Genomic DNA, 21,279 nt, shown 5'->3' on the forward strand with positions numbered 1-21,279 from the left:
GACTGCGGGGACTCGGTCCTGCCAGCTGCTGCACAGACCAGGTGGCTTACACAGCAGCGGGGCTCCTGACAGCTCTGAGCCTGGAGGTCCGGGGTGGGGGCTGCCGGCGCAGGGGATCCTGGCAAGGACCCGTGTTCTCGGCTCTTCTCTGTCCTGACGCAGTGGAAACAAGCCCTTGGGTGTCTCTTCTTGTTGGGGGCCCACCCTAGGGGCCTCCTCTAACCCTGATCACCTCTCCAAGGGCCTCCACCAGATCCCACCACGTGGGGCCTTAGGAGTCAACACGTAGGTTTGGGTTCAGACGAGACAATTGCATTCACAGCGGTGGTTGGTGTACAGGGGGTGGGCGGGGGCTGCCTGAAGGAGACACAGCCCATCGTCTCCGAAAGCCAGTGACTGTGAGGTTCGCACGGCTCCCGCTTCTGTGACCTCCAAGCACCATTGCGTGTGGCTCTGTTCCTCGGGGAATGGAATCCCCTTTCTGCTTTAAGCCTCCTTTTTTTAAAATGTATTCCCTGGACTAGTAATATTTGTAAAGTGTACGATTAATATATCTTTTTTAAAACTTTTATGGTTTTCTTTTCAGATCATAAAAGTTACTTATGTTGAGTGGAGAAAAGTTTTTAAAAAGTACATGCAAACAAAAGAAAAACGAATCTTGCATAGTTCTACCGCTGCTTTCAGACTGCTGTCTTTATAGCTGTTTTATGTAACCAGATGTGTCTGTGGTAAATTTGGGTGTGTATCACTGTATATACAGTCCCACACTCATCCTTCAATTAAGGTTTCAATTCCAGTTTAAACACCCAGGTTATGTTGCTCTTTCCTGCCACCCACTGCTTTGAGTTCCTGATGTGTGAGCAGAGCAGGTTTTAAACAGTGCTTCCCTTTTACGCCTCGGACGTAGCATCCGGAGCCCCAGCCAGGAGCCTGGGGACCCTGGGCAGGTCCCAGCTCAGGACCGTCTGCATCTCGGGATCCGAGCCTTTTCTGAGGGGCCACGGAGATCCCCCTATGAAGTGAAGGGCTCGGCTTCGATACCCAGGGTCCCTTCTGAGTCTTGGGCTCGGGGGCATCAAGGCCGCTAGGAGGCAGAGGTCTCCATGCTGTCATGGGCTGCTCTTGTTTCCAAGTCTCCCCTTCCTCTCGTGAGAACGGACTCTGCCTGGTCCTAAGACACTGATGTCATCTGTTCACCCGGCTGCAGGTGCAGACGTCCACGGGGACCCCGGATTCCCAGGCCCTGCCGGGGACAAGGGTGACCCAGGGGAGGCCAACACCCTTCCAGGCCCCACAGGAGCCCCAGGACAGAAGGGCGAGCGTGGAGCCCCAGGTGAGGCCCGCACCCCAGCATCACCGTCTGCACCCCCAGAACCCACCGTGGTGCCCGTGAGTCTGAGAGATGAGCGGTCGGAGCAGGCCAGGTGCTGACTTCTCTGGGGAGAGTTCCCTGTTGCAAACCTCCCACTGGTGTTCCACGGTTCATATACCCCATCGCAGTCTTATTCCATCGGGGTTAACTGTTGACTGCCCTGCCCTTGGAGGAAGGATAAGATCAGGCTGCATCCCTGTGGGGCCCCCCAGGGCACCAGGTGCGGGGCCCCACCCGCCACATGTGCACAGGAGTGCTGGGGAAATGACTGACTGAGCGAGGGCGTTGCAGCCAAGCCCTGCCCATGTGCTGGCCTGGAGCGCAGCGGGAGCAGGCCAGGGAGAGGTGGTCTCAGCTGCTGAGAACGAGACCCCCACCCAGCCCGGCCGCCAGCCACCAGGCTGGACCTAAACTGACAGGGCACGTGGGGACTCGACTACAGCCGGCATCTCGAGCGGAGGGCTCCCAGCCGTGCGGCATCACCCAGCGGGCTTTGTTTTCTGACACCTGGGGCCTCCTCGCCCCCCGCCCTGGCCCAGCCCCGGCTCAGCCCAGCGTCTCATCCGAGGCAGCATGGAGCCAGGCGCTGCCTGTCGAGCCAGCGGGGGGTGCTGGACCTGACAGGTCATCACACCTGGGCCTCCAAGACCTGGGTCTGAGAGCTGGCGCTCAGGTCAGAATTACCCCTGAAACTAGAACCATCGGCACCTCAGAGGGGAAGGCAGGCCCTGAGGCCAGTGACACTGACCTCCGATGGGTGGGGGGGTGGGTATCCCACAGACCCTATCATCTGATTCTCCCCTGGGCCTGTGACCTCCCCTCCACTTGCACTAAGCAGAAACCCCAGTATCCGCTGGTACCCGAGCCCCGGCCTTGATCTGAAGGCAGGAAGAAGAGGGGGCCCAGCCAGAGGGCCCGCACCGTGAGTCCAGGGGGCTGCTGGGGCTCAGGCGGCCCTGCTCGGGGCTGGGGTCCAGGCCCAGTTCAGCAGCATGGACACCTGCCCCATAGCTCAGCCCCGGGACGGTCCCGTCACACAGGGTTTCCTCCAGGAGGCACGTCTCAGTCTTCCTGAAACTCTGGACCACGCTTCAGTGTGAAGTCTGGGGGCCAATCGAAACAGCCAGGTCGCCCTCAAAAAGCACAGACAGGCAGAAAAGGCCCTAGACAGACATTAGGGGAGCCCCCCTCCTGCTTATCCAGGAGCCCCGTGGGGCTGCCTGGGGCCACCAGTGAACCCCAGTGAGGAGGTGAGATGCCAGTTCAGCCGCTTGGGCTGGGAGGATGGACCCGCCCAGGACGCTGGACGTCCAGCCGGAGCCCGGGATCCTGGGGGGCGGCTCGGGGAGGACAGGAGTGGCCGTGCCACCCGCTTTGGGTCCTCCCAGCACGGGTGCTCGCTGGGGCCCCAGGGCTACTCTCGGCCGACGCCCACCAGGTGGGGCCGGGCATCCCGCTCAGGTGGCCCCGGCAGCTGGCCGCTGAGCAGAAGGCGTGCCAGAGAGGGCAGCCTTGCAGCAGAAGCAGGGCCACGGGCCCCGCAGGCAGTGGGAGAGGGCTGGTGGGCGTGTGGGCAAGAGCCTGCTGTGGGCACGGAGAGGGGGTAACCCAGGACGGAGAGCTGGGTGCTGGCGCTGATGAACTTCCGTTTCCCTCCCAGGGGAGCGAGGCCCACTCGGGAGTCCTGGACTTCAGGGCTTTCCAGGCATCACCCCTCCCTCCAACATCTCTGGGTCACCGGGGGACATCGGCGCGCCCGGGATATTCGGCCTGGAAGGTGAGTGGGGCTCACACCCTGTGGGCCAGAACCTCTGGGCACAGAAGCCTGGTCACTGCAGGCAGGGGACACCTCCGATTCCCCCTTGAGGACGTGATTCTGAGGGAGACAGGCCACGCAGGAAGGAGGGCCCGGGAGGGTTCCCTAGAGGAATCGATGGGCTTTCCCAGGTGCAGCAGTGGTAAGGAACCCACCTGTCAATACGGAGATAGACGCAGGTTGGGTCCCTGGGTCAGGAAGATTCGTGGAGCAGGAAATGGCAACCCACTCCAGTATTCCTGCCTGGAGAATCCCATGGATGGAGGAGCTGGTGGGCTAGAGTCCACGGGGTTGCAGAGTCAGACACGACTAAGCACAGAGGAGTCCAAGTTACAGCGTCAGAACGTGGATGCCGGGGGCCAGGGCTGGGGCGTGGGGAGGAGCGTGTTCAGTGAGGACAGGGCTTCAGCTGGAAGATGAGCGCGTGAGCGCGTGCAGGGAAGGGCAGTGGTGACGGCTGCAGGCCTCCGCACGGGTGCACTCCAAGGTGGCTTAAATGGTAGGCTTATGTTAGCATATTTTAGCACAATGAAAAGCAAAGCTAGCCCCCCAGGGTTACACACTTGCGGAAGCCCATCCCCCAGGGGAGACCTTGTCTTTGCGTGCTCACTCGCCTCTCTCCCGACTGACACCGGCAGGTTATCGAGGGCCCCCGGGGCCGCCCGGGCCTGCAGCTCTTCCCGGAAGCAAAGGTGATGAGGGGAGTCCAGGAACCCCCGGAAACCCCGGGATTAAAGGATGGGTCGGCGACCCCGGGCCCCAGGGCCGGCCTGGCGTGTTCGGGCTCCCAGGAGAAAAAGGTAACATGGGTGGTGTCCCGGGAGGAGGGAGGCTTCTCTTGGGGACGCTGGTCAGAGATGGCTGGAGACCCCCCTGCACCAGGCCCGCGTGTTCTCAACGCCCTGCTTGTCCTGAAGGGCCCAGAGGGGAGCCAGGATTCATGGGCAACATAGGCCCCACCGGGAGCCCGGGCGACCGAGGCCCCAGGGGACCCAAAGGAGACCGAGGACTCCCGGGTGAGTGGGTCTCGGGGGGACACCTCGAGGTCACCGGGGCGTGGGGAGCAGGGGTGCTGGAGGGGCTGTCTCTGCAGAGCGAGGCGGCTCCGGGAGGCTGGAGAGGGGTCCACGCCCGAGTCAAGATCAGAGCGGTGGTTCTCACGCCTCGCCTGGCCTTTCTCCTCCCTTCCAGGTGCCCCTGGTGCCTTGGGGGCTCCAGGCATCGCAGGAATCCCCCAGAGGATCGCGGTCGAGCGGGGCCCAGTGGGTCCACAGGGCAGGAGAGGCCCCCCAGGGGCTCAGGGAGAGATGGGGCCGCAGGGCCCCCCCGGAGAACCAGGTGGGAGCCCAGCCAGGGGGCGCTGGGCAGGGGCTGAGGGGCTCTACCGGCTCTGTTTCCGCCTGTCCCTGCCCTCGGCACTCACCCGTGTCCCGTGGCCCTGCAGGTTTCCGTGGGGCGCAGGGCAAGGCCGGGCCCCAGGGACGAGGCGGCGTGTCGGCCATTCCCGGATTCCGTGGAGACCAGGGGCCTGTGGGGCTGCAGGGACCGGTGGGCTTTGAAGGTGAGTGATGGGCAGGGGGCAGGGAGGTGCCTCAGCTCCACCGTGGGGCTGACAGGTGGACCACAGAGCTCAGGGAGGGGTCGGATGAGCCCCGAGATGAGCAGCGCTGAGGGGCTGCCCCCGAGTCCAGCTCCCGAGTTATCAGGGCTCACCCCATGACCCCTGCCCCTGGCAGAGCACGTGGCACGGGGTCCCCGGCACAGGCTGGCCTCCTTCCTTCCCCTGAGACATCAGGAGGTGGCTCAGAGAAGGAAGCAGGAGACCTGCTCTGAGAGACAGGATTCCTGAGCTCGCGAGAGCTGAGAACAATGAATTACAAGTGACTGATCACATCACAGGCACCGCTGTGAAGCCTTTTATCGTCGACTTCTAAACATTATCTGCATGTATGCAGGATGGGATGGGCCAGAAGGAATAGCCATTCATGCAAAAAGAAAAAGTCCTGGGAGTGGCTGTAACTCACGTGCACTCGGGCTGAGCCAGTGATGTGAATGTGGTGCACGGTAGAGAGAGCCTGCGTGGTCGGTCACACCCAGACCCCAGCAAGTGTCCACATCACGCCGCTCGAGCAGGAGAGCCTGTGATACGCAGGGAGACACCACCTGAGACACGCATGGTGGGCGCTGGGGAGGGGCTTCGGGGCGAGAGGACGCCCCGTGAGAGAGACAGGGTCACCAGTTGGGGGCGGATCGGCCGTTCTGCAGTGTCAGGAAGAATTGGGGCCCTGAGTGGACACGTGGGGAGTCGGGTTTCTAACCCCAGGAATGGCCGCTCCCCGAAGGTCGAGCAGGGAGCCCTGCAGCCTGGCACAGACGAGGCAGGCAGGCATGGACCGCGGCGCCCCTGGGCCCCTGCACACTGACAGACGCTGCAGTGCCCACTTGGAAGGAGGTGCCCGGGGTCGGCTCATGGGGCCTCTGAGTCCACGGTCCCCCGCCTAGCCCCTTCATGATAGCCATTCCACGTTCCTGAACAGGGAGGGGGGACTAAGTGAGGGTAAGTCCTCGCCAGGAGGCTTTCAGTCCCCAAGAGCAGAGCCACTGACCCAGCCTTGGGGACCTGAATGTCGCCGAACCCGCCGCCAGCACGTGGGCTGCGGTCCATGCAGCAGCTGCAAGGCAGCCTCTCTGTCTCGCCCAGGGGAGCCGGGCCGCCCCGGAAGCCCCGGCCTGCCCGGCATGCCTGGCCGAAGCATCAGCATCGGGTACCTCCTGGTGAAGCACAGCCAGACCGACAAGGAGCCCATGTGCCCCGTCGGCATGAACAAGCTCTGGAGCGGGTACAGCCTGCTCTACTTCGAGGGCCAGGAGAAGGCCCACAACCAGGACCTGGGTAGGTACCGCCCGCCAGCCGGCCAGCCCCACCGCGGGTGGCAGGACTCAGCGGCCACAGTCACTTCCTGAGTCCTCGGAAGGCACCCAGATGCTCCAAACCCGGGGTCGGGACGTGGGCACTGCCCTGTGTCCAGGGCCCTCTGTAAGGGCAGGGTGGAAGCGCCAGTGGAAGCCCCCTAGGGGATCCGAGAGCCCGAGCTTGCCCCCTACCCCGCCTAGTGCACGAAGAGCTCTTCCGGTGGCGGGGGCGTGGCCAGGCCCTGAGTGGTCGGGGCACCCGGGACCCCTCCTCCCGGCACACTCAGCCGCCTCCCTCCGCAGGGCTGGCGGGCTCCTGCCTGGCACGGTTCAGCACCATGCCCTTCCTGTACTGCAACCCTGGCGACATCTGCTACTACGCCAGCCGTAACGACAAGTCCTACTGGCTGTCCACCACCGCCCCGCTGCCCATGATGCCCGTGGCCGAGGAGGAGATCCGGCCCTACATCAGCCGCTGCTCCGTGTGCGAGGCCCCGGCCGTTGCCATCGCAGTCCACAGCCAAGACGTCTCCATTCCCCACTGCCCGGCCGGGTGGCGCAGCTTGTGGATCGGATACTCCTTCCTCATGGTACGTGCTGCGCACCTGCTGTGACTCGGAGCACGGACCCAGGTCGAAGTCGAGGTCCTCTCCCCAACCGCCTTGTGGCCGTTTTAAGACTGATCAGGGCAGTTGTTTAGGTTGGGCACTGCACAAAGACAGCTGGCCCAGGGAATGCGCGAGCCTGCACGTTGCTAATCCAGCCGTGTTTGGCCTGGGGCTGCCCCATCCAGGTGGGACACAGTAGGTTGCCACCAGGCCTTTTCACAACCCTAATGACAATTTGGCTATCACGACAGCATTCCTTACAATTTGCCTGTTTACTCCACTACCACGGGGAGAAAGCAAAGTCCAGAGGGGAGGCTGGGCCTTGGGTTCCATTTGTATTTATTATGACTGTCGTAACTCCCATTGTATTGACAGGATACCCAACATGTTAAACGCTTCATAAACTATGTCAATCACTATATATATATAAATTGGACTTCCCTGGTGGCTCAGACAGTTAAGCTTCTGTCTACAATGTGGGAGACCCGGGTTCAATCCCTGGGTCGGGAAGATCCCCTGGAGAAGGAAATGGCAACCCACTCCAGTACTATTGCCTGGAAAACTCCATGGACAGAGGAGCCTGGTAGGCTACAGTCCACGGGGTCGCAAAGAGTCAGACATGACTGAGTGACTTCACTTTATTATACAATGTTTGCTAATCTTGTCAAAACAATAGGGAAAAAACCCTGGAATCTAGGAAAGGAAGGAAAAGGTAAATAAGAGTTGATTTTTTTAAAACATTTTTAAGGGATTACTGCTGCAGTCATTTGAAGCAACAGGATCACTAGGTTCTGTGCAGGGACAGGCAGCGTTCTACCTTGAGGGGCTCCTCCTGTCGGGGGACCTGGGGACAGACGGAGCAGCCCCCGTTTGCCCCTGGGGCGCAGAGGAGGAAGCGCTGGACCCTCTATGTTTTAACTCCCATCGTGAAATGAGAAAGGAGCATCTTTGTCATGGGAATGCTTGCACTGTATCCTGAAAGTCAGACAGCTCTTATGAGCATTACATCGTGAGCCGTGTCAGAGGAGGGAGAAGCACACGGGTGCTGGTGCTCAGGATCCCCCAGCAGTGCAGGAGACATAAGAGACGCCAGGTCAACCCCTGGGTTGGGAAAATCCCACGGAGAAGGGAGTGGTAACTCATTCCAGTGCTGTGGCCTGGAGAATCCCATGGACAGAAGAGCCTGGCAGGCTACAGTCCACGGGTTCACATAGGATCAGGCTTCTCCTGTCCTTCATCTCCGGGAGCTCACTCAAACTCATGTTCATTGAGTCGGTGATGCCATCCAACCATCTCATCCTCTGTCTTCCCCTTCTCCTCTTGCCCTCAATCTTTCCCAGCATCAGGGTCTTTTCCAGTGTGTAAGCTCTTCACATCAGGTGGCCAAAGGACTGGAGCTTCAGCATCAGTCCTTCCAATGAATATTCAGGGTTGATCTCGTTTGGGATGGACTGGTTTGATCTCCTTGCAGTCCAAGAAGCTCTCAAGAGCCTTCTCCAGCGCCACAGTTGGAAAGCATCAATCACACACACATACATACACATCATTTTCCACGATGGTTTATCACAGAATATTGTACAAAGTTTCCTGTACTCTAGGACCTTGTTTTATTTTTCCTTGGAAGAAAAAAAGAAGCTAACGTGTTGGCATCTCTTCCGCCCGCTCCCCCCGCGCAGCACACGGCCGCCGGTGACGAAGGAGGCGGCCAGTCGCTGGTGTCGCCGGGCAGCTGCCTGGAGGACTTCCGCGCCACTCCGTTCATCGAGTGCAACGGGGCCCGCGGCACGTGCCACTACTACGCCAACAAGTACAGCTTCTGGCTGACCACCATCCCGGAGCAGAACTTCCAGGGCGCGCCCTCTGCCGACACGCTCAAGGCCGGCCTCATCCGCACGCACATCAGCCGCTGCCAGGTGTGCATGAAGAACCTGTGAGCGCCGGCCGGCCGGGCACGCCCGCCGGGCACGCCCCTTCCCCAGGCCGCGCGCTGTCCGGGGCCACTTTGGTGCTTATTCTTAACTTATTACCTCAAGATGCCGACCCCTAAATTGACTGCATTTTTTTTTTCTTTAAAAAACAAACCAAAAAGAGAAAAAGGTTACCAAAGGAATTCAGCACCAGCATTTGGACAAGATAGGCCCTTGTCCCCCGCAGGCGCTGCCTGCGCCCCGCAGGTCTGCAGGACACCCTGCCCCCCAGCATGGGAGGCCCTTCGCCTCCCGCTCAGGCCGTCCGGGACTGCTCCGCGCCCGGCGTCGCTGACGTCCTGCGACGCCCCCGTGTACTCACCGCGCTCTCAGCCACCGCTGTTCACCCGTTTTCTGAACTCACTTAAGGGGGGTGTGGACGGATGAGGCAGCTCAGCCCGCGGGCCCCGGGGGGTGGGCCGGCCCGGCTCTCTGAGCCCCAGGATGCCGCACTGTGCCGGTGACGGGAAGGCTCCTCGTCCCCCGGGAGGGCCGACTGCGCCTCCTCGTGTCCGAGAAGCCGCTGCTGTTGGCGCCCCGGCCGGCACGCTTCCCACCACGTCCTTCCAGACCTTCGCGCCATCCGCGGCGAGCCGGCAGGCTCCGTGCGGCCGGCAGAGACGCCCCCGCCGCCCCGGGCTGGCCTGAAGATCCGCACCCCGCGTTCTGTGCGCTGAACTGTACCCCTCTGACTACTGCTGCCTCTGTAACCAGCCCAGAATAAAAGTTACTTTCCAACATTTTTATACCCCACGTTGTTGCCTGCCTGATTTTCTCAAGTTCGGAGGGCACGACATTTGCGCTGAACCCCAAACCCTGCATCCCAGCCCAGCTCCACAACGCGCTGCTGCTTCCGGGTTTCAGCCGACTGAACCGAAGCCTGTGGTATCGTCACTGGTTTCTCAGGGAACTGTATTTGTGCTTACAGTGTGGTGATGTTTACAGAAAACACTCTCAACCTGCGCTCACAGGGGTTAGGAGGGAGGTGCCTCTAAACAGACTTCCAAAGTCATTCAGCCCGCCCTGGCGTAACATCCCAAGTCAAATCCCGTAAATCAAATCTCCAAGACACATTTCTGGGTTCAGTTTCTCCAGAACCTGGCTGACGCCTGGGCATCCAGCTCACAGGGTTTATTTTTACGCTTCAGAACTCAGTCGCACATTAGACCTCCTCTGAGAACAATTTGTACAGTCACAAAGTAAGCATTCCACGTGATGATGTTATTTAAACGCGATCAGCCCCTGGCTGGCCTGCCTTCCCCAGCGCCACCCGAGCCAAGGACTGTGTGCTGGGGGGTTAAGTGAGGACGGGATTCCGGGTGGGGGGCCGGGTGGTGGGAGGGGGGCGGCGGAAGGAGGCTGCCTCACTAGAGGGTTCAGTCCTGCCACCCAGCCCCCACGCTGAGGAAGTCCACACAGACCACTGGCCGGCAAAGCACATTTTCCGCCTCCAGCTCTTGCCGCCAGGGGCCAGGCTGGGTCACAGGTTCAGGAGTGCTGAGCAGGCACTGAGCACCCCAGGGAAGGTGGCAGAGACCAGGTAAAGGTGATGGAAGCTATTGTGGGCTCCACCTGGGCACAGCTGGTCTCCATAGCAACAGTTAAAGTGGGAAGCTGAGCCCTTAGAGGCCGAGGCCGGGGCCTGAAAGATTCCCGCACTGGAGGCTGGGGGGACAGCTGCTCTTGCCAGACCCCAGTCCCTGAGATCGTAGGGTGTTCATGACGCTTGTCACAGTCCTGAAGATTCCTGCTCGATTTGGTCTAGCCTCTCCATTTAATTGAATGAAAGATTCTTAGATTCTATTCTGTTTCACAACTTTCAAACTTTTCATACCCATGGTCTCATGTGGTATAGCTTTGCCTCTGTGTGGTTCCCAGGGCATTAGGTGCCCAGCATTAAGCACCACAAAGTCCTGGACGTCACACCTGAAACACGTAAGGCGGGAAGACCAAGATCAAGGTCTCAATACACAGCTGGGCGCCAAATGTAAACCAGAAAATATACATCAAATACAAACAGATACTCCACCTCTGGTTGTGTACATGACCCGAGGATCCCGCACAAGGGTCAAGGTCATGGGTGAAGATTCCTGGCCTGAAGTCAAACAGCCAAGGTTCTGAACCTTGAAACTTCGAGCTGCCCTTCACGGCCCCATGTGTGGTGCATGCAATTTCCCTGGTCTACTTTCTCAGGGCTAGGAACAACCGCCAGCCCAGAACCTAAGGGTCCTTGAGTGGCCAACACTGTCCCCACTTTGCCGAGAGTGGGCGCCCTGAGGTCAGAGTCACCGCCTCCCGACGCCTCATAAGGTGGCTGCCCCCACCCCCTCCACAGACGGTGCCTAGACTCACGTGAAACCACGCGAGACGCCTCTGGACACACCCCGGCCGGTTGGAGGGACGGGGAGAGCCAGGCTGAGCCCGGGAGGATTGCTGCGGCTTCCGCTGCCAGAGAAGAGCCAGTCGGGAGGACGCCGGAGCAGGTCTGTGCTCGGGGTGGGGGGCACTCGGGAGAGCTGACACAGAGACCCTGCGGGCCATGGTGGCATCCTGAGCATTGAATCCACTCTTGTGCGTGGAGGGGCCTGCAGAGAGCTGGCGTGCACACCCTCGTGTGAGTTTGGTGTCACGGCCCGGCCTCAGGAGGAAGGGGATGGAGACTCCCCGTCGTTGGGGGGTTTTAAAGATGTTCCCGTGGAGACGAGTTATCAAAATTAGGCTGTGCGTGTGACAAGCTAGAACTGCTCTGCAAGTAAATTCCTGACACGCACTGAAAGGGTGACGTTGAGTTGCAGGACGGTGAGACGGCAGGGCGAGCCCGAGCGAACTGTCCGCAGGCTGTAAGTTCAGGGACACGGAGCCCCCGCAGCCCCAGAGCCACACGGACAGGGGCCCGCAGCCCCTGAGAGACGACATGAGCACAGAGAGCACTGTTCCACCTGCACCCAGGGACACCCCGGCTCAGGCCGCACTGGACCCGGCCCCGCCTCCAGGCAGCCACTCCCAGCAGGGGCCGTGGCGGTTCTTACAAAGAGGGACAGCAGATTGTGGGCGCTAAGCAGGGGCGACGGGAGGATGCGGGCGTGGGTGACTTTGGAGACGAGGGCCCGCCCCGGCCCCCCTCACCGTGGTCCCGCCGATGCAGCCGCGACCTCAGCCTCCACTCTCGCCTCACGGTTAGGGAAGAGGGGCACGGGGACCACCCTCCAGGCACCACCCAGCAGGAATGGCCATTGCGGGCGCCCTGTGACTTCTGGGCCGTGTGGTCTCCAGAGCAGACAGCGAGGCTCTCGGGTCCCACCTGTGTCTGACCTCAGCTCCCACTGCTGCTGGGTGTTTACTGAAGGCACACGTACTGGTGTGCATGTGTGTGCACACACATCACACATGCATATACACGCGTGCACACGCACACGCCACATGCACACACATCCCTCGGAAGAGAAAGCACCTTTTCTGGTTCCCATACTTCCCAAACATCACTTTAAAGGCCACAGTCGAAGCCCAAAGGCAAAGCTTCGTGAAGCAAACGTATTCTAGGGTGAATCCAACTTTTTCCTATAGTAGTGAGAAAAGGAAAGCAAGGCTCTTCAGGCAGTCCTCCCAGTCGACGGTCCTCCCAGTCAATGGTCCTCCCATTTGACGGTCGCCTTCGGGGACAGTCACTCATCCTCCCTGCCGAGGACGCCGAGCTCAGGGCCCTCCCAGGGTGGCCCCACCCACCACCCTCCACGAGCTGTGACTCTTGCTCCATTTTACAGCTAAGGAGGTTCCACCTCAGGGGGTGCAGCACTGTGGATGAGGGGACAGGTACTCCACCCCGAGCCTGCTTCCCCCGATACCGAGCCGATATCCCCAGATCATCGCTGTTAATGGAGCCCCAACACGCGGCCCGGGTCACTCAGGGTGACTGCAGGGGGGAGGTACATCCCAGGGGCCCCAACACCGTCCCCGCCTGCACGTTGACCCCGGGGGCCTGGCCGAGTGCAGACTGACTCACGGAGGCCCTGCCTCCTTCCACAGCCAAATTCAGAAGCCAAGGGCCTCCGGATGGAGGCAGAATGGAAGCCTGTGGGTCATTTGATGCGTAAAACAGGCTTAAAATCGCAGCCACTTCCCAGAGGCCGCTGGGCAGGGTCCAGCTTTTCCAAGACAGAGACCCACACGCTCGCCTGGAGCTGACCTCCCTTACTGTCCACATCAGAAGACTCCCCTCTGCCTTCTTTACCTGCAGGCTCCTGGTGGGGAATTCCTGCACTCAGACTATGAGGACTATGCTCAGGGCTCCCCATACCTCCCTCCCCCAGGAAGACCTCGCCCCCAGTGAGGAGCCCCTGATACACAGGGAGGAGTGAGCCAGTAACGCCCAGGAGGAGGAGGGCAGTGTCCCTAGAGACACACCGCAGGGCAGCCTGAGATGACAGCGGCCCGGGGCCCACCCATCTCTCCTCCTCAAGATGCTGGCCGCCCTGGGCCCTAGAGGCGAGCACCCAGGGGACTCCCTCTGGGCCCCTGCGACTCTGCCAATGGACAGAACCAGATTGGGGTAAAATGAGGGGCGCTCCTCGTCTTGGGCGGTGGGTGACTGCCCTTTAGAAACCTACGCAGCCACACCGACCTCCAGAAGGAAGGAGGCTCCAGGATGCCAGGCCCTGGACTTGAGCTCGGTGGGGGCCTCCCTCTCCAGCCATTAGGGGGCTCTGGCCCCAGAAGCACCCGTCCTTACACTGGGCCTGGGTCCTCATACCCCCCCACTAGCTGCCTTCCATATCGAACTCCCAGGTGAGGGCCAGTGAGTTCAAGGTCAGTCCATGGGAGGGAAGAAGGTCCTGCAAATGGACAAGGTAGACGTTTCTCCAGCAAGGGTGGACGGGGCGCCAGAGCCCCCAGAGCAGACACACTGTGTGTGGCGTCTACCCTGCAAACCTGTGTGTGGTGAATACACCACAGACCCAGCAGCCCTGCCCAGTTCTGCCAGGGCAGGCTAAAGGATCCATCTTGGAGAAGTGGGAAAGATGGGACCAAGCCCCAGGGGAGCGGGTTTGATCTAATGGGGGTGGGTGGGGGGACGCAGAGGAGGGCCGGCCCCCCCAGTTACAGGAAGGAAAGAACCACCACAGCTGGAGCAGATCCTGCACCGCAGCCCTGGAGAGGCCACCCCGGCTCCCACACAGGGTCCTGCTCCCCGGGGCCTGCCTCCCTCGGTGACTCATGGGTGTCGCGGACATCAGCACAGGTGCTCTGCACGTGTGGGACCAGCAGAGCTCATGGGAAGCACGGGTCAGTCCAGCCCCTTCCCTCTGGAGGACAGGCCCATCTCCAATCACTGCCCACGGCATCACGGGCGCTGAGCCCCGCTCGCCTCAGCCAGAGGGAGACCTCGCTGGAGGCAGAGCTGCCGGACGTCTGCAGGAGGGGGCTCCCAGAACAGCAGGCAGCTCCGATTCCACCAGGAGGGCAGGTTTAGTAACGACCAAACTGCTCTCGTAAGATCCCAGCCTCGCAGCCATGTTTCCACACCCAGATTGCAACATGTGAGTGTGCACGTGTGCAAAGTCAGCTCAGTCGTGTCCGACTCCTGACGGCCCCATGGACTGTAGCCCACCAGGCTCCTCTGTCCGTGGGAGTCCCCAGGCAAGAATCCTGGAGCGGGTTGCATGCCCTCCTCCAGGGGGTCTTCCTGACCCAGGGATCGAACTCGAGCCTCTTATGTCTCTTGCATTGGTAGGCGGGTTCCTTACCACTAGGCCCACCTGGGAAGCCCAGATTACAACATAAGCATCCTCTAGTCAAAGCTATGGTTTTTCCAGTGGTCATGTATGGATGTGAGAGTTGGACTGTGAAGAAAGCTGAGTGATGAAGAATTGATGCTTTTCAACTGTGCTGTTGGAGAAGACTCTTGAGAGTCCCTTGGACTGCAGGGAGATCCAACCAGCCCATCCTAAAGGAGATCAGTCCTGGGTGTTCATTGGAAGGACTGATGTTGAAGCTGAACTCCAATACTTTGGCCACCTGATGCGAAGAGCTGACTCATTTGAAAAGACTCTGATGCTGGGAAAGATTGAAGGCGGGAGAAGGGGATGACAGAGGATGAGATGGCTGGATGGCATCACCGACTCAATGGACATGGGTTTGAGTAAACTCCGGGATTTGGTGATAGACAGGGAGGCCTGGCCTGTTGCAGTCCATGGGGTCGCAAAGAGTCAGACACGACTGAGCGAATGGACTGAGCTGAACTGAAGCTTCCCATGAAGGACGCCTCAAGCCCCTAGGAGACACCCAACCTGGAGCTGCCATTGAGAAGGTTTCAGGCAACACTTGAGGGAAAGCTCAGAAGGTAAACCCAGGGCTGTCCGCAGCCTCCTAGACCCAGAGCAGCTGCATCTGAACAAGGGAAGAAATGAAGGAACGTTCGGGATCCCAGCCGAGGACCCCCTCCTTTTCCACCAGCTGGCTCACTAGAGGAGCTGAAACCTCCTAGTTGGGAACTGATCCCCGAGCGATCATGGCCAGAAGCCCATGTGTGAGCTCAGACCCCAGGACAGTCTCCCTGGTGAGAGTCCAGGCTGGCACCCAGGGTCCCCTTGGGACAGAGCCCAGAGCACAGCCTGCTCTTCAGGGCCACCATGAGGGTGCATGGTTCACACGCTGTTGACGGAGAAGGTGCCATCCTGGGCCATCCTCTGGGACAGAGGTCATTCAAGGGCATGAGCCGGGGATGCTCAGAGCGAGACAGTGCAGGAGGAAAGGGCCCTGAGAACTCAGCCACCCTCAGAGACAGAAGTGACTTCCCAGGATGTTTCCATCCACAGTCCTCATGGTGGGCTCCTGGGTCTCCCAGAGCTCTCCTTAGCAGAGACACACTTTATGGAAAAATAAATACGCCTTCCACCCACTAAATGGGAAACTAATCTACGTCAATGGAAAGTAACCGAATTGACCCCTTTTCTCTTTGCAATGGGCTACAGTTCTCAGATGTTATAAAGAGTCTGCATGCGATGCAGGAAACCTGGGTTTGATCCCTGACTCAGGAAGACCCCCGGAAAAAGAAATGGCAACCCACTCCAGGATTCTTGCCTGGGAAATCCCATGGACAGAGGAACCTGGTGGGCTACAGTCCACGGGGTTGCAAAGAGCTGGACACGACTGAGTGACTGACACTTTCACTTCCACAAGAATCCACAAGAAAACAAAAGCTGTGTTCTCACAGCCTCCCTCTCTTGGCATCTCCTGAGAACAAAGCTGGCCGCCCACCGCCCCTGGAAAGGAGGTTTCAGATTCAGCAACTGCCCAGGCAACCTGCTCAGCTCAGGGGTCAGCAGGGACAGCCTTCAGGTTTGCTTCTGTTATTGGAACTTGTGTCAAGACAACTAGGCATACGAGCCGACCTAAATATCTGGAATTTGTAAGGGTTTCATGCAGCAAAAAGATACAAGTGTTCTAAGCTCACACAGCCATCAGCCAAGCAGCCCCAGCAAGGGGCCCCGTGCTGTGCTTAGTCGCTCCGTCACGTCCGACTCTGCGACCCCGTGGACCGCAGCCTGCCAGGCTCCTCTGTCCACAGGATGCTCCAGGCAGGAATACTGGACTGGGTTGCCATGCCCTCCTCCAGGGGATCTTCCCAACCCAGGGATCAAACCCACATCTCCTGCATTGCAGATGGATTCTTTACCATCTGAGCCACCAGGGTAGCTTTAGTATTGGGTCATATGTTGAAATCATACTATTTTGCATCTACTGGGCTAAAATATATTACTGGAATTGTTTCTTTTCAATTTTTATATGGCTACTAAATCATTTAGAATTACATATGTGATCTGCGTTATATTTCTGTTAGATAACAAGGCATTAAAAGCAGGGATGGGCAAACATTTTCTGATAAGGGTTGGAGAGCCACTCCTGTGGGCTCGTGGTGGAGAGAATCTCTGCTGAAATTCTCAGCTTGGTCCTTGTAGCCTCTGAGAACATATAAAACAAACAGGTTGAGTGCCAATGAAACTTTATTTATAACAATAGGCATGGCCTACCTGGCCAAGAGTGCAGTCTGCTAACTTCTGCTTGAGACACTTGGGGGTTTTATATATGTTTTTAAATGGAATATCTCCACGACTCTTAGTCCTCTGATCTGGACAGAGGGAGAAAATATGTGTAAATGGACAATTTACCTTTCCCAAGGTGGTTTGAGTACTAAATGTGAAATGAGTGACAGTGTATTGATTATTATTTTTTTTTAACGAAGGAGAAGAAAAATCACGGATACGGCAACTGCTGTGTGTGTAGGGGGTCTTGTGTGGGTGCCTCCTGGACACTGGCCTGGGGAAGTGCAGGTCAGCTGTCTGCAGAGGCAATGAGGGCCCGTTGTTGTTCAGTCACAAGTTGTGTCTGACTCTCTGTGACCCCGTGGACTGTAGCCCGCCAGGCTCCTCTGTCCATGGGATTCTCCAGGCAAGAATCCTGGGGTGGGTTGCCATTTTTTCCTCCAGGAGCTCTTCCCCACCTAGGGACTGGACCTGGGTCATCCTGGACTGGCAGGCAGATTCTTTACTGAAAAGCCCAGTGAGGACCTGGGGTAAGAATTTGATCCCGGATGCTGCAAAAGTGTGAGGTCATGCTTCACCCACAGTCTACGTGAGAAACTGCAAGTCCGTGTAACAGACATTAAAGCCCACGGGGGCACAAATAAGGTCTAAACCGAGGTTCTTCTTAAAATACTTTTTAATAATAACGTGGCTCACAATGCTGCAAACAGTACAAAACCAGCAACTCCTGATTTTATATAAATTAACGTTTGTCAAGAATTGTTACGAGGCGTCAAGAGACAAGTGCCGAATGGCTGGGTCAAAGGTAAATCACAGTGAAGAGGAACCAGGGAGGGTCTGCAGGTGCGGAGACAGGGGGACACCTGTCAGAGGCCAGGTGTTAGGACGGGGCAGCGAGGGGACGTCAGTCTCAGGGAGCCCGGCTCTGCAGGTGGCTTCTCCGGACGATCCGTCTGCTCCCCACCTCCCAGGGCAGCGATGGACGCAGGGGGCCGGTCACACGGCCCTTGTCTTGGGGACCGGCTGGCACTTCCTCCCGGCTCCTCCTCCGCGTGCAGTCCCACAGAGTGACCCTGATCTGCCCCTCAGCCCACCCGGGTCCCCGGGGCCGGGCCGGGGCGCGTCAGGAGCAGCACCCGGATCTGGTCTTTGCAGGCGGCGGGGCGCTGGCGATGTCCACGGTCTGCGGCAGGGCCTGGGCCCTCTGCCGCAGAATCACGGGCACCACCATGTCAAACACCGTTTCGAACAGCAGGTCCACGTTCTTGCCGGTCTTGGCGCTCGTCTCAAAGCACATCTGCTCGGCAGCCGGCACATCCTTCTCGTCCAGCATCTTGTACTTGAGGATCTTCTTGTAAAAGGCCACCGCGTCCTCCAGCTGCACCTGCCTGGACGGCCGGGGGGCCGGGCTGCCGCCGCCGCCCCCACCCGCCTGCCCGGGGTCACATCCTCCTCCCTGGCCACCCTCCCCGGGTGCCTCCTCGCTCAAGTCCACCTTGTTGCCCACGACGGCGAAGAGGCAGTCGGCGCTGGCTGTGTCCGTCAGGCCCAGGAACCGGTCCTCCAGCTCCAGCAGGCTCTGGGCGTGGTTCACGTCGTAGGTGAGGATGACGGCAGCCGCCCCCCGGCAGTACAAGGAGCCCAGGCCGTGGAACTGCTCCCGCCCTGCGAGGGGAAAGGAAGTGGCTGGTTATCTCTCCTGTCTGGAGGCGCCCCAGGACGGCGCACGAGGGACCCCCGGGAGAGGCCACGGACGGAATCGTGACCCCAAGAGTCGGTGCGGCTGCAGCTGAACAGGATGGAGACCCTGCTGTGCAGAGACGGGGTTACGGCCGGTCCCCACGCCAGCAGTTCCTGCACAATCGTGTCCACGCTCCACAGTGAGCCCACATAACACGGGGGGGCACCCGCGCCCTGCTCTCCTTCTCATGGGCAGTGGGGGGCTCCCTATTCCTGCATCTTACTGCAGGGTGCTTAGATGAAACGCTCCCACCAGGGTCTGGCTTCTGGATGACGGGGTCGGGACCCCCTCCTGGCGGGGCTGTCTGCCTCCACAGCCCGCCCCACCCCCACCCCTGGGGGCTCACCCAGCTCCCAGAGCCCCAGCCCCTGCCCTGCCTCCAAGACCACCGCCCCAGGCTGCAGGCCTCCCAGAGGAGGAGCTCAGAAGATACACACTAAGGAAACGTGCTCTCCTGTAGGGAAAAGAGGGCAACTTGGCTTTCGAGCCAAGCTGGGTGCTGCTGTGCACACCACACGCAAAGCAGGCAGGGATGTCTCCCCGCCGCGGGCGGGCCCGCCCTGAAGCCTGTGCCACCCCCCCTGCCCAGAGCGGGCGGTGGCAGTGGAGGGAGTGGTCCCAGGTCCCTCACACCTCTTCTCCCTCCGTCCCCTGCCCACAGGCAGCCATCAGGGCAGCAGGAGCTCCGGGGGGAGCCTCCGAGGGAAACGGAGGTTCCAGGAGGACCGGGCGCCAGGACACAGTGCCAGACCCCAGGAGCCCAGCCCCGGCTGCGCCCACTGAGAGCCTCACCCTGCCCGGGGCTCTCTTTGCTATTTCAGCTTTCAGGGTGCTTTCTGAGCTGGGCAGTCACAGCCAGAACACAGCATGGCTCTCGCCCGGGCAGCCCTCCTCTCTGGCCTTCTGGGGAGGGTGGGCACCCCCGAGGGTTTGGGCTGTGACTTTCCAAGGGGTCCCCGGCCCCCTTCCAGGTCCCCTTCCTGTCCTGGCCTGGGTTCCCCCTGAGCCCTGGCACATTCAGCACAACCCCGAGTGGAGGCCTCGGTTAGGTGGCTGACAGACACGCGTTTCCACAATGACACTCAGGGTGATTAAACTCTGCACACGTGAAGCCACAAAAATCCCTCCGTTTGTTTAGAAAAAGGGAAAGCACGGCGTTTTCTTATGTAAGATTTCTTGATTTCGTAACAGCTTGGTCTGATTCGCTAGGTGGTGGAGGCCTGTTCATGTCACAGGCCAAGATGACACCCTGCCCCCATCTCAACTCCCACCTTTACTCCGAACGGCAGACACAGGGGGAGAGGGGTGATGGGGAAAGTGAGGGGGTGAGGGGAGATGAAGGGAGGGGAGGGGAGCAGCAAGCGGGGCGGGGAAGACCCGAAACCCTGATGCGTCAAAGCCCCAAAGAACTGAAATTCCGTCCCGCTTGTCTCCCATCATTCTGTCATGTCAGATCGCCAGAAGCCCTGGAGCGAGAGCCCCAGACCAGATGGCGGCAGGACGGCGCCCCTCTCACCGGGGTCTCCTGTATCCACGTGGGACCGTGTTCGTCCCCGGGTTTTCCCAAACGCCCCCCAACCCTGTTCCCCTTCTTCCTCGTTCAGGATGGGCAGATGGCTCACTGAGAGCACAAAGGGCAGCCCCTAAATGCAGGAAGGGCCCCTCCAGAAGGCGTCCCAGGGCCCCCGGCGCAGGTGGAGAGAGACCCCTGCCCTGGGCCTGCGGGCAGAGCAGGATAAGCAAGCTGGACTCCGCGCGTGGGGCCTGTTCCTGTAGCGCCAACCCTCGTGCCGTGACCCGCACCGGGTCACGCCGGCTCAGCACCTTCTGTAAAAGAACACTGCCTGCCGCCTGGAATACGCTGGAATACGCATTCTCCCGGCTCTGGCCTTCGAAGGTACGTCTCATTTCCATTCACCTCGAGATAAAAGGTTGCAGAACAGAAAACCAATGATTGTCTTGCCGGAGGCGGCGTCGGACCTGCACACAACGGCCAGAACCAGGGACCCCGGCGCCGAGAGGCTGGCACCAACCAGCCCGGCCCCTGCCCTTCTAGAGGAGACTGGACTCCAGCTCGGGGAAGGTGGGTCTTGCGAACGCTAGTCGCCCACATTCTCGGTCTGCTGGCTGTCCGAGCAGAGAGGCTACTCCTGGCCCCAACAAGCCATCCCTCGATTTACTGGCCTGTCACGCGGTGAGCGGCAGGAGGGTGGACTCTGTAACAGGGAGACCTCTCTGGGCGTGTCCAGCCCCCACGGAGGAGCCAGGAGAGGCCCCTGGACCGCTTGCCCACGATCCCTGGTGTCTGTGGGGCTCACCGTCCTTCAGAACACCCTGACACGCCTGCCCCGTGCTGGACTCTGACCCCGGCGGGAGCGGGGCCCAGGGTCTGCTCTCATTCCTCGCTGGGGTGTGTGGGGGCGGCAGCCCATCCCGCCCCTGCCCCCAGCAGGTCTCAGGGGAGTGTGAACCTCTCGGGTCAAAGCTCACCTTCAACACTCTGCGGCAGTGGACTCAGCCAGCGCCGACCCAGGCCGCAGGGGGCGCCCTCAGGCAGCCCCTCCTCCCCGATCCTCCGAGCCCCGTCCCCCCACCCCCTGAAGCACCCCAGCCTCTCTGTGCCCGCCAGACCCCCCATTTCCTCCTGGAAGGACAGGGCGCATGGGGGAGGTGGATGGCAGGCAAAGCTCCGGGGAGGGGCGGTCAGGGTGGGATCGCCCGCCCTCGTGCCGGACGCGGATGAGAAGATGCCCCGTCAGCGATGGCGGAGACTGGACCCCGTCCCGACCTTGTACCCACACAGCTCGGCCGTCTGCGTGCACG

The 21,279-nt window shown here is 60.1% G+C and overlaps 2 protein-coding genes across 2 annotated transcripts in view; one reads left to right on the plus strand and one right to left on the minus strand.

The window, feature by feature from the left end:
• Window positions 1-9,414, plus strand: part of COL4A2 (collagen type IV alpha 2 chain) — a 157,065-nt gene extending 147,651 nt beyond the window's left edge. The window contains exons 40-48 of the mRNA XM_068984496.1: window positions 1,208-1,333; window positions 3,033-3,149; window positions 3,827-3,988; window positions 4,106-4,204; window positions 4,380-4,526; window positions 4,633-4,749; window positions 5,890-6,081; window positions 6,405-6,691; window positions 8,386-9,414. Coding sequence (XP_068840597.1) covers window positions 1,208-1,333; window positions 3,033-3,149; window positions 3,827-3,988; window positions 4,106-4,204; window positions 4,380-4,526; window positions 4,633-4,749; window positions 5,890-6,081; window positions 6,405-6,691; window positions 8,386-8,643 — 1,505 coding nt within the window. The 3' untranslated portion in view covers window positions 8,644-9,414. The remainder of the gene's footprint in view (window positions 1-1,207; window positions 1,334-3,032; window positions 3,150-3,826; window positions 3,989-4,105; window positions 4,205-4,379; window positions 4,527-4,632; window positions 4,750-5,889; window positions 6,082-6,404; window positions 6,692-8,385) is intronic.
• Window positions 9,415-17,417: 8,003 nt separating this feature from the next.
• The window catches only part of RAB20 (RAB20, member RAS oncogene family), a 29,719-nt gene continuing 25,857 nt past the window's right edge, over window positions 17,418-21,279 (minus strand). The window contains exon 2 of the mRNA XM_068984618.1: window positions 17,418-18,380. Coding sequence (XP_068840719.1) covers window positions 17,839-18,380 — 542 coding nt within the window. The 3' untranslated portion in view covers window positions 17,418-17,838. The remainder of the gene's footprint in view (window positions 18,381-21,279) is intronic.

This window comes from Capricornis sumatraensis, chromosome 12 (assembly GCF_032405125.1).
Source record: "Capricornis sumatraensis isolate serow.1 chromosome 12, serow.2, whole genome shotgun sequence".
Taxonomy (NCBI): Eukaryota; Metazoa; Chordata; class Mammalia; order Artiodactyla; family Bovidae; genus Capricornis; species Capricornis sumatraensis.